Raw genomic sequence first — 12224 nt, 5'->3', positions numbered from 1 at the left:
GTAGGTGATAGAAATTTTTTTTTTGATTTTTTTAACCATTCAAAAATTTCCAACAGAAGAATTTATCTTTATAGGATCTAACAGGATAAAATGTGATGCTGGTATTTTTGGTACCAACGGACATTGTCTTGTAACCCTCAGACTTTCTTGTACGGCGCATTTCACAGTAATAGTGGAGCCAGCTCACCCGGGAGACCGGGGCACCTGGGCTGGCAGCTGAGACCAGGACCGAGGCTGTGAGGGCCACAACTCTGGGCCCGGTGCAGACACTGATCCTCAGGCTGGGTGGCCTAGGTGAAGCTGCTCACAAGTATGGGGCAATGGGCCTGAGGATGCCAGTGGCCCTGGGCCTGCATGGCTGCCTTGAGGGCTGAAGGATCAAAACTTAAACTGACTGCATCAGTCTACTGCCCTGACTAGAGAGTAAGTTAGCCTCTTCCTGCCTCAGTCGGTCCATCTGTGAAGTAGAGATAATGGTAGTACCTACCCAGTAGGGTTGTTAACAGGATTAAATGAGTGCCACGCCTGGCCACATAGTAAATGCTATCTATGTGTTTATTACATAAAAATAAAAGGTGGGGAGGCTCTGGAGCAGACCTCCAAATCACACACTTAGAGCCAGCCAGCATCAGATTGCTTGGTTCTGAGTTCTGGCTCCACCTCTGCCTAGATGTGGGCCATAGCAGGTTATTCAACCTTTCCAGCCTCGGTTTCCTGGCCTGTACATGAGGATGGCACTGGTGCCCACGGTAATGATACACCGATTAAATAGGACAGTTCACATAAAGTGCTTGAAAGATAACAAGCGCTCAACAAGTACGACACAGCCGAGCCAGGACGTGAACTCAGGGGTGCTGAGCTCTAAGCCTGTGCCTACTGCCCGTGTCTGCCTCCCACGAGTAACGCTTCCCCAACAGAAAAGTGCTTCACCTGTCAGGCTCTCTTCTATAATTTATTTAAAATCATTCCACAAAGATTTGTGTTTTTCAACCTTTCAGTATTTTTGGTTCTTTATCTTTGGACTTTCTGGAGTGGCTTTTCCATATCTTTAGAATGATGCCAAGAATGGTCAGAGCAATTGCATGGAGGGCCAGGCATTCCTTTGCAAAGGCACCGAGGCTGCCAGTGCCCGCTGTCTTTCCAGGTCTCAAGTAAGTACAACACATCCTTCCTCCTTCATATTTTATTAGGAAGTCATGTTGAAGAATTAATCAGTTATAAAACGTTACCCATTAAATGAATCATTATCGAACAGATGATTCCTTTCACAAGACCAGAAGAACAAACATGGCATTTCATTTTACAAATATTTTTACATTTCATAGTCGTGAAAAAGAAAAGAACTTACAAAAAACCAACTTTGTGCAAATGTAACCATCCAGGAACAGCTGTAGAGATGGGGCTGTTAAAGCTTAAAGTTTAAGATCTGCAAGATAAGTGACAGGAAACAAGTCATCTTTTATTAAAATATACTCTTTGTCTCTTTCCACCATATACATATATAGATAGAAATTTTCTCTTTAAATAAATATATATTACGTATTTTTAATGGTGACTCACTTGACAACATTCATCCGGTGCTTTTGGGCCATGGCGTTTACTTGGTAAGGAGGACAAATACCACAACCATCCAGCTACATGGACTCTCCTAAGGCAGAAGAGCTCCTTGGTTTGGGAATGTCTCTCAGCTCTCCTCACACAAGGACTTCTGAATCTTCTTCTGAGTCGTCAGCAAACAAAAGTTCGTCAGGCGATGGGTTCCCCAAGGGCAGCGTGCTGGAATGGGACCAGGAGACCCCATTCCTCATAAGTCTGTTCTTTCCCGTTGTCCCCGTCGCCGGGGTGGCAGAAGGCAGATCTGCCCATTCCTCATCGCCCCCATTGAGGATGTACCTTCCTTCGGGAGGTCTGTTCTCATGCACTTCGGCTGTGACCACGCTGACGGTGGCGTTGGGAGCACAAGAGGCAATTCTAGAGTCAGGATTGATGTTCATGTCCAGCTGAGGCAGCTCAGCGTCCTCTGCCGGGCCCTCACAGCTCTCGGGAAACTGTGTGTTGACATAAATGATGTCAGCTTTGTCCTGAACTTCAGGCAAACTTTCCAAGAACTTTTCTAGCTGCAGCTTCAACACTGTAAAGGTGGGTCGGTCCAAGGGCTCAGCTCTCCAGCAAGAGAGCATTATTTCGTACCTACAAGTAAAGAAGAGCAAGTTATCTCCCGCACAGCCCCCACAGCCCCAAGTGCCAGCCCCCCTCTTGTTTTCACCTAATCTTTGATTTTATCACATTTTAATCTGCACTAATTCCACTTTTTTGGAAATTACTGAGGTTTTCTTTATGGCATAACATTGGCTCAACTTTTATAAATGTCGCATGGGTATGGGATAAGTGATCCTCTGTCTCCAGGAACAGAGGACATATGTGGCAATTATATCTAACTTTGCAAAGAAGAAGTACTTCAGGTCCTTTCCTTTATATGAGAGGCTGGCAACCTACAGCCGACGGGCCAAACCCAGCCCACCGTCTATTTTGAAAACTGTCTTATTGGAACACAGCCACATTTATTTGTTTACATATTGTCTACAGCTGCTTCTGCTCCAGTGGCAGAGGTGAGGAGCAGCTACAGAGACCATACGACCCGGAAAGATGAAAATATTTACTATTTGGCAGTTTAAGGAAAAGTTGGCTGACCCTTGTTCTATACCATCAAACTGGCTGTCACCAGGAGACCTGAGTTAGAAGGGCCCTGAGGCAAGGGCTAAGAAGGCCAGGGGTTGGGGGGGGGGGGGGAGGAGGAAGGGTGTGTGCCTCACTGTGCTAGTTTTGTATGTGTCACTACATCTAATCTTCTCAACAGCCCTGTCACTGTCACTTTGCAATAAAAATGAGAGTGGGCTCAGAGATGTTACAGAACATGTCATGGCCGTGTGGGCAGCAGAGAGCACTATGGGAACCAGCCTCCGACTGGATAGCTAGACCCCAGAGCTGCTCATGACCCCTCTGCTGTGATCTATAGGGGATGACTCTCCCTTCTGGGTGGTTTCTTCATTCCCAGTGTCCAATATAATTGAGAATTACAGTGGAGGGACATTTCCAAGAGCACGATAAAACAGAGAAATGACTGAATTAGGAACCACTAGATTGAGTCATACCATCATTTCATTTTGATTCTTTCCTGTTTTGAGAAACTGATATTCACGTCACTGTATAAGAAAACGACCCCAATTTAAATCACCTGACACGTAGATTACTGCTATCTTATGAACATAAATATGCAATTCTCATATTTACATTTAATCACATCATGTAGATCCTTTGGCTAATTCTACTAACATGTGGTACTTCATGCAAGTACAGATCTCATTCAAGTAGACATATCACAATCAATATCTTTTTTCTTTTGGTGAGGAAGATTGGCTCTGAGCTAACATCTGTGCCAGTCTTCCTCTATTTTGTATATGGGATGCCACCACAGCGTGGCTTAACATGGCTTAACGAGCGGTGCGTAGGTCCATGCCCAGGATCTGAAACGGTGAACGCTGGGCTGCTGAAGCAGAGTGTGCAAACTTAACCACTATGCCACCGGGCCAGCCCAATATCTTTTCATTTGTCTACTTTTACAGCCTCTATCAACAGGTGCACATGCTTCTGGAAAGCACTCTGCATATGAACAGACCGACTGTGAACACAGGCACTGAGCTAAGGGCAGGGGCACGCTTCCCCATCTGATAGTCCTGATTCTCATCTAGACTTCAGGCTGAGGAGTTCTTTTTATTTCCCCTTTGACTTTCCTTAGATGGTCACTTAGACTCGACAAACATTTTTTATTTCTATTTTTGAGGTTTTCATGGTATAAATCAAGTTGCATGACTTCCTTTCTTCCCACAGAGCCTTGACTGTTGGCAGTCTGAGAAGAGCTTCGAGAAATTCTGTCTTTAGAGACACTCTCCTTTTTATTACTTCATCAAGGTGTGTGCTATTTAATTCTTTTTCATGAATTCCATGTCTTAGGAGAAAGAGTTTAAATAACCTCTTTTCTCCATATATGGCATAGTAGCAATATCCTTTTGAAACCTATTTTTCTTTTACTTTCAAGACTTTACGAAATATATAAAAATACAAATATGACCTTTAAAGACATGGTGAGCATGTACCTTGTCTAACCTATTCCCAAAGGGCGACTCCACAGTAGTGGACCAAGGACAGTAACAACAGGGCCTGCAGCTGGAGTGTAATGGGAGGGCTGTGACGTTGCATGATTTCAATTTTATGGATGGAAAGAAAAAATAAGTTCCGTGGCGGCCCTTGTAAATGGTCGTTTTTGTTTTTCTGTTGAGAGTTTATAAAAGATGTCCTCATAGGTTGCCAGGCGCTCAGGGGAGGACAACGGGGAGCTGTTTTTTCATGGGTACAGAGCTTCAGTTTGTAAAGTGAAAAGAACTGTGGGGATGGAGAGGAGTGATGGCTGCACAACAACGTGAGTGTACTTAGCACGACTGAACTGGACACTTAAAAATGGGTAAGATGGTAAATTTTACGTTATGTGTATTTTACCCCAATTTTTAAGAGATGCCATCATACAAATTTACAGAACTTATAAATTTATGAATTTACTCATATTTGTCAAGCACTTGCTTTGTTCCTGGCTCTGAGGATGGCTGAGGGCAGCATTTCAAGTCTGCTCAGAGAAATGACACCCAAGGGCGGATGTCATGGGTCTCCACAGCGCCAAGCCACGGTCTGACCCTAGCTCTGCCACTCCGCCAACGGTGACTCAGTTTCTCTCTTTCTCAGGGCCTGGGCTGCCGCAGGTGGAAGTGGAGGGTTGGTCAATAAGCAGAGCAGAGTTTGAGAGGGGGAAAGTGGGTGTGAGCTGGGGTCCTTGGAGCAGACAGGAGTCAGAGCTGCGCCACGCCCACCATCGTTCCAGGCCCCGGGAGGCACGATGAAGGAATCCCGAGGTCGGTGTGGGCCTGGTCAGGCATGTGAAGAAAGAGGGCAGGGCTGGAATGGCAGCAGGTGAGCCTCTGGCCTGCCGAGGGAGCCCGGGATTCTGGGTGGCTGACACAGACATGATCTACGAGGGCCGGCCATGTGTGGGGCTGCTGCGCCTCAGCCATCTGATGTTGCTCAACCAACAGCAGCTCCGTGGAGGAGAAAGGCAGTCCCACCGCAGACGGGGCTGCCGAGGCTCGGAGAGGAGAGGGCCTGATTTCAGTCACACTGCCCGCCAGTGGCAGCGTCGAGTCCTTCTCTCCCCCATGACCTTTACCTCCTTCGATAAAATTAATCATTGCTGACCTTTTGTTCGTGTTTATTATTTGATAGCCATTGTGAGAAATACCTTTAGAGATATTAGCTTCCCAATCAGCACAACAACCCCATCACACAGGTACCATTATCCCCATTTTACAGAAGAGGAACCTGAGAGGGTGACACTTGGTCCCAGGACGAGGGTGAAGCCCTGACCAAAATCAAGGGATGTCTAGCACCACTACGCATGTTCTTAACCACTCAACTACCCCGTCTGCCACAGTCAGATCCTGACGGGTTTAGTTTTTACCCTATGGTCAGTGGGGAACTATGGAAAGATTACGTTTAGGTGGTCCCATGATCACACTATAATTTTGGAAAGGTCACTCTGGTTGCCACCCAAAAGATGTATCAGGAGGCTGGGGGTGAGGAGAAGAATGAGACGGGAGATGGAAGGGCCTGAACTACTCCACAAGAAACAACACTCACCCTGGCCGAGCGCTCATCCACTTATTTACACTGTGATTTCACTGTGCCAGTGTTCCTCATATGTGATGAGAGAGTGGGACTGGATGACCCCGGGCCCTGCCCAGCCCTGGGCTTCTAGAGTTTGACTATTAGGGGTGGAACGGAGGGGTGGGGGGGTCTCTGACGGACGTCTGCCGGCTGATGGGAAGTGAGATAAAGAAAGAACAAGGTGGCTCCCAAGTGTCACACTGGAAGCCAAAGGGAATGAGCACCAGTGTGATGAACCATAGCGGTCAGCTGGTGGGGAGCGTCTGAGGGCTGCAGCCAGGAGGCCAGGAGCTCAGCTGAGGAACGTCCCATGGAGGTGACAGGGACATCACACAGAGCGGCCTCTTAGGCAATGGGACACAGGGCCTGCAGCCCGGCCATTCAGAGGAGGCGTGATCCATGAGAAGAGGCGGCTCTCCAAGGACAGGATCGGAGAGCAGGGCACAAAGCACACTCTCTTATTTACATCATTATATTTCTTAGAACTGACTTTAAAAAGACCCAGGGGCAACTAAACGTGGGAGTGAACTCATCTCCACTAAGGTTAGACAGCAAACACAGAGGAGAAGCTCAGAAGTCTCTGTCTCATTTCTAAAAGGAAATGCCCCCGAGATGGAAACACGGAGGCCTCTCTAGGGGATGCTGTTGCTCCCCGGCTCCAGACCTAAGGGGACCTGAGAAGAAGGCCTGGTTCCCCAGAGCCTCTGCGAGCCTGTGGTGCGTGGGGCCAGCCCTGAGCATGGGGACCACAGATCCCTCTGCTTCTGCCCGACCTCCCCAGCCACCCGCGTGTGCTGACTCTGCGACTCTCTCACCTAAAATCTCCCACAGAAAACCGACTCAGCATTTCCCCGTTTTGGCTCTACGTGAGACATCTAAAGGCCACAATGTGACACAGCTTAGTCCTCCCTAAGACCCAAATAATAGCTGCAAATACCAACTTCTTTTAGCGCAGAAGAGACGCTAAGAAAGAAACAGCAACAAAACTTTTCATTCAATCTTGTTTGATTGAAACTGCTTCCTCGTTTTCAGAAGCAAACATTTCATTAAGGTGGCTCTTTTAAAAACTACCATGAAACCCCAGATCTAATTTAATTAGGATTTCATGATGTTTTGATCTTTTGTTTCTGTTCTCAATGTCATATATTTACAACCACAATAATCCCCACCAGCACCACCCCCGAGCAGGGTGAGGCTCTGATGAACGAAGTTTCGTCTTGTCTGGGGTGGACGGGATCCGGGAGGCCCACATGCAAAGTGACCTGGGCCCCCTCACCCTGTGAGGAAACAGGGCCAGAGCGTGTGTGTTTGTGTGTGTGTGTGGGGGGGTCCTGAACATGCCCACCCACCCCAGCGCCCCAGCATGGCGTTCCACAACAGAGCCTGCCGAAATGTTCGTGCTAATAAATAGGGTGAAAATGCCCCTTTCCAAGCCCATGCCCCTTGTTATGTTGAGAAGAGACTCACCATTAGGAAGGGTCAAGTCATCAAGCTAGCAATTAGAGGAGATTAATCTGTAATGATGCTGTTAATAATCGGTACCATTACGTGACTTCCTCTGCGTGCCTCCTGCAGAATGAGCACGCCACACACTTTCTTCTTTAACGCTCCCAATACCTCTCTGAAGAAGGTGTGACTATACTTTTTTTTGTGGCTGATAATGAGGCACAGAGAGGTTAAGTCAGCTGCCTTGGCCACACATGTGGCTGGTTAGGAGGCAGAGCCTGGCCTGTCGGACTCCAGGGCCCGGTTTCTCCCCACACTGCCGGCCCTGAAGAGAACAGCGGCTGTCAGGACGGGATGAGCACAGTGGCCCTGCACGCTCCGAGCTGGGGGCTCGCACGCCTGGCTGAGCACAGTCTCCCAGGGAGCGTGCTAAAGCACACAGTCCTGGGTCCACTTGGCATCAGCAGAATCACGATCTCCAGGCGCAGGGCTGAGGAATCACACCGTCAGGATATCCCTCAAGCAATGCTGATGACTAGCCTGACCTCAAAACCACCGGCTGAGATTCCTCAATTTCCTGATTACAGATATTACTGTGATTGCTTTGTGCGAAAAGCTGTATAGAAAGAGAAGGACGACTATAGCAAAGAGGGCGGGTAGCTCATGCGCTACAAAGCCAACCTATTATCTACAGGATGTATTTCCTAGAGGTGCTTACAGAGCTGCAGGAAATGCACGGCTTCACTAGAGATGTGCACACATTGTACCCCACACCAGGAAAGGCTTCTGGCCTGGGTTGTCTGCGCGAGCCGCCTTCCGCACACACTCGCTGGCTAAGAGTATCCCCTCCCCCTGCGGCTGTGTGTGTCCCTAGGTCTTTGCAGAGCCAACTGACTGAGCCCTGCAGGGTGCCCATGATTCGGAGAGGCTCACTCACAGCTCATCCAGGCAGTCTTCGGGCTGCTTCAGCCTGTGGCCATGGAGAAGATAGTCATACATTTCGTGGTTCTGGACTCCGGGATAGGGGGTCATTCCCCGTGTTGCAATTTCCCACATGGTCACGCCAAATGCCCACTGAGAACAAAACAACAGCAAGTTAGGAGGCAAGTCTTTTCAGAAAGGCTGAATGGACTTCTTCATTGGGAAAGGTCACTTCCTTAAAGCCCCGAGGATCGTGCACAAAGCTGACAATTATGTCTGAGACACACTGCTCTCCCAACACAGCAATAATGTGAGGTCGGGGCGTCACAGTTCCCCATTTTCACTAACAGTGTTTCGGGAACTTTGACAAAGGCAGATATGGCCTTCTCTCACATCATGCTCTCTTTAATGCTCTGCTCCACTGTTGTCAAGTGTTTTCTTTTGCCCATCTCTGGTCAAGGGTATAATTACACGGTGCCTTTCATATGGCATCTTGGTTCCAAAGACCCATGGGATGAACTCATTCATAGGAACTCATTCATATTCACACAATATGAATATGAAATATCATAGTTGTGGGCGATAAGTCACCATATTGTAGCAAAGAAAAATGGGAATAAATTAAGGCCTATGCAAAGACAGATCTTCTGGATGTCAGGAGACCACATCAGAATCTAGTGTTCCACCAAATTAAAGTATCTAGTGATGAGTACAAGAGAGGTGTGAGCAAGCTCCCAATCCTCAGTTTATGAAAGAGGACAATGTCTTGCGATACCGGCTTAAGTCACTTCCTTCAGTGCACCTTCGTCTCTGCAATGTGGGGCCACAAATCAAAGCCATGCATGTACCACGTCACTTTTACTTGTGTAGACTCGGTCTGCGAGACTCTCTATGGCGATCCACTTCACAGGCATCTTAGCGATGCGGCCTTGGCGGTAGTAATCACCACTGTAAATCTTCTTTGAGAGGCCGAAGTCCGCGACACAGACAGTCATGTCATCTCGCAACCTACAGAGAGTGAGTTCAGGTCCTTAGCGACCTCAGAGGCAAAGCCTTAAATCACAGGTCTACATCAGACGCAGCCGAAAACAAGCATGATAAGTAACCAAAAGATAGAGACCCCATCAGCCTTCGAGGTCCTGCTTTGTGACCAATGGCAAAGCAAGTGAGGGGGAGCCAGAAGGGTTATAACCTTGTACCCCTCTGGTCTGTGTGGGGATCTGGAGCAGCAAGGGCACCTGTGCACGGAGAATGGGGACACCTGGAGGGAACAGAGGTGCTGCACAGGAGGCGCAGAAAGAGCAGCAGCTCAAATCCAGAGCCCTCTGTTGGACTCATCCAGTGCCCAGGAGCCTTCCTGCCTGACGTCTGGAAGCAGCACTGGCTCTTTGGACTAGCACGCCTCCTGGCAGCTTGGTGAGGGGTGGGGAACTACATGTTCAAGATGGGGACACTGGACTTCCTGCTGAGATGGCCAGGTCGTACTTAAGGAATTAACTGGAAAATTAAAGAGATACAATCGCATTAATAGCCCAAGATATTAAAACAGATGCTAGACAAGAAGGAGGAGGAGGAGGAGGAGAAATGAGGGGTCTGGAGGTAGGGTGACCATCTTGTCCCTGTTCCCCTATCACTGACTTTTAAAACTGAAAGTTCCATGTCCTGGGAAACCCCTTAGTTCCAGGCAAACTGGACAGTTGGTTACCCTACCTGGTTGGAAAAACATAAAGGAAATATTAAGGGGAAAAAAAGGTTTTCATGATTCTCCCTCTATGGTAGGAAAATTATTTAAATAAAAAACAAACACAAGACCCTTCTGGGTTTTCAAAAATGAAGGGAAAGTCAGGGGCCAGCCCAGTGGCGCAGCGGTTAAGCGCGCATGCTCTGCTTTGGCGGCCCGGGGTTCCCTGGTTCAGATCCTGGGTGCACATCTATGCACTGCTTATCAAGCCATGCTGTGGCAGGTGTCCCACATACAAAGTAGAGGAAGATGGGCATGGATGTTAGTTTAGTGCCAATCTTCCTCAGCAAAAAAAAAAAAAGAAAAAGAAAAGAGGCAGATTGGTGGTAGATGTTAGCTCAGGGCTAATCTTCCTCAAAAAAAAAATAAATGAAGGGAAAGTGGTAGAGGGCCGATGGACGGGGTAAGTCAGGAGAAGTGAGGAGGCAGCCCCCACCGTCACATCTCCTACCAAGAAAAACAAATAAGAGCAATGCATTTAAGGAGTGCTCCCTCTTCTTGCAATAGTAAACTTGAAATTAAGAAATAGTTATTGTTTTTGAAGATCTGCAGCAAACAAGGGCTCTGTTGAAGCAGGCTGTAGAGAAGGAGAGAGCTTAAGTTTACAGTGTTTGTCTAAAGCCTTGTCTCTGCTGCCGAAGGAGAACTTCAGTGTAGTCACAGGACCAAACTTCTTTGCAAGGCAGCTTCATGAAAACTCAGGGACAAAACCTTTATGGTTTTCATTACTGTCTCCATCATTAGCTGAATTATATGTAACTCTGGGTCCAAAGCTAGCTGACAGCAACGGGGAAGGATCACAAAAGTCACACTGGGCACTCTTAGCTGAGAGAGAGTGTGAAAACAAAAAAGGAGTCACAGCACAAAGTTCTGGAGGCCAACCAGACTCCTGGGGGCAGAGGCAGTTAAACCCCCAAGTAAAAACCCAGTCATACATCAGAGCCACACAAATCCGTCTCCAGAGCCAGCCACACGGTCCCTCCCAAACCTAGCTCTCGTCTGTATTTTCACAGCCACAGGCCACCCCCATCCCTCCCCCAATAAACATCTGACAGCATGAGGTCCAACCCCTTCCAGGGAGGGCCAGGACTCTTACATGCAGTTCCGAGCAGCCAAATCTCGATGAAGAAAATTCCTGTTGCTCAGATACTCCATGCCCTGGGCAATATCCACCATGAACTTCAACAGCGTCTGCAGAGGAATATGCTAGCGGGTGGACGGAAGAAGAAGAAAGATGACTATTTAAAAGGGAAACCTGGCAAGCTATTTCCATATGAGGGGAGAAATGAAGGGCGTTTTTATTTCTTATGAGGGCCGTGAAATCAGGAAACACACCTTTCATTTCCACATCACTAAGATCACAAATAAGGTTTTAAAAAAGAAATGAAAACAACAACAACAATAAACCCTAACACTCCTTGGCAAATATCACATTCTCTTCTCCCCATCTTTAAAATAAAGTATTGACAGTGAAGAACATTCTTTTCGCAAGTTATGAGGTCAAATGCGATCCTCCGTATCCTTCTGGGTGGCATCGGGACAGAGCATCCATGCCACGCAAAGAGGAGAAAAGAGGGGTGGTCTGGCTTCAGCGGGGGCGGGTGTGTGTACAGGGGCCTAATATTTTGGAGGCAAAAGCCCACTTAGAAGGAGCTGTTTCCAATTATGCATCCACATCTGCTACCATTTTACTCTGAAATGTTTTGGAAGATGCTTTTCTTCTTCTAGACCGAAATTAGGATAGTGTTCGCCCCTTCTCACAGGACCAAAGTACCCCAAGTAAGTGTTCAGGAATTTTTATTTTGTTTCTCTAGGGCCCTCCTGTAAGTTTCAAGTATCCAGTATTTTCTCTATGTTGTAAAAATCAAACTAGACTGTGTTGGAAAACCTGTCATGTTGGAATTGTTTGCGAGGCTGAGGGCTGATGAAGACCTCTGTGTAGTAACTAAATGTCAGAACTAAAGAAAAGGGTTTACTTCAAGTTCCTGGCAATCATGAATGGGTCCAGCTATGACATACTCTCCCCAACGCACTGGATTTGCATGGCTTATTCTCTATGGAACATGACTTTTCCAAAGTGGTACTCCCGAAGATAATGAATTTTTAATAACTTCTATTTCCCAGTTAAGACGCATGTCAATCACATACTCCATATATAACAAAATCCTTTAGTTATCCTTTACCCCTACATAATGGAGTTGTTTAAAAAAATGTAAACTAAGCAGGCATAAAAGTCTTATGCCTCTGTTCTGTATATTTAGGGTATTTAACTTTCTGGATGCTCATTTCCAGGAAGGGGTTTGGGTGCTAAGAAATATCAAATCTGAGGCTGGCTTCATGGTCGAGT

General features: G+C 47.3%; 1 protein-coding gene across 6 annotated transcripts in view; it reads right to left on the bottom strand.

Annotated features, from left to right (window-relative positions):
- Positions 1-1168: 1168 nt before the first annotated feature.
- Positions 1169-12224, bottom strand: part of MERTK (MER proto-oncogene, tyrosine kinase) — a 124555-nt gene continuing 113499 nt past the window's right edge. For 5 of the 6 annotated variants that reach the window (XM_023618730.2, XM_070235136.1, XM_070235138.1 and 2 more), the window contains 4 exons: positions 10974-11083; positions 8985-9144; positions 8153-8289; positions 1169-2190 (listed from right to left, as the gene is read on the bottom strand). In XM_023618730.2, coding sequence (XP_023474498.2) covers positions 1695-2190; positions 8153-8289; positions 8985-9144; positions 10974-11083 — 903 coding nt within the window. In that variant the 3' untranslated portion in view covers positions 1169-1694. The remainder of the gene's footprint in view (positions 2191-8152; positions 8290-8984; positions 9145-10973; positions 11084-12224) is intronic. The other variant, XR_011425931.1, reaches the window with a different exon arrangement.

The sequence above is a fragment of the Equus caballus genome, chromosome 15, assembly GCF_041296265.1.
Source record: "Equus caballus isolate H_3958 breed thoroughbred chromosome 15, TB-T2T, whole genome shotgun sequence".
Classification (NCBI taxonomy): domain Eukaryota; kingdom Metazoa; phylum Chordata; class Mammalia; order Perissodactyla; family Equidae; genus Equus; species Equus caballus.
Note: the sequence above shows the minus strand (reverse complement) of the source record. Positions and strands in the feature narration are given on the sequence as shown.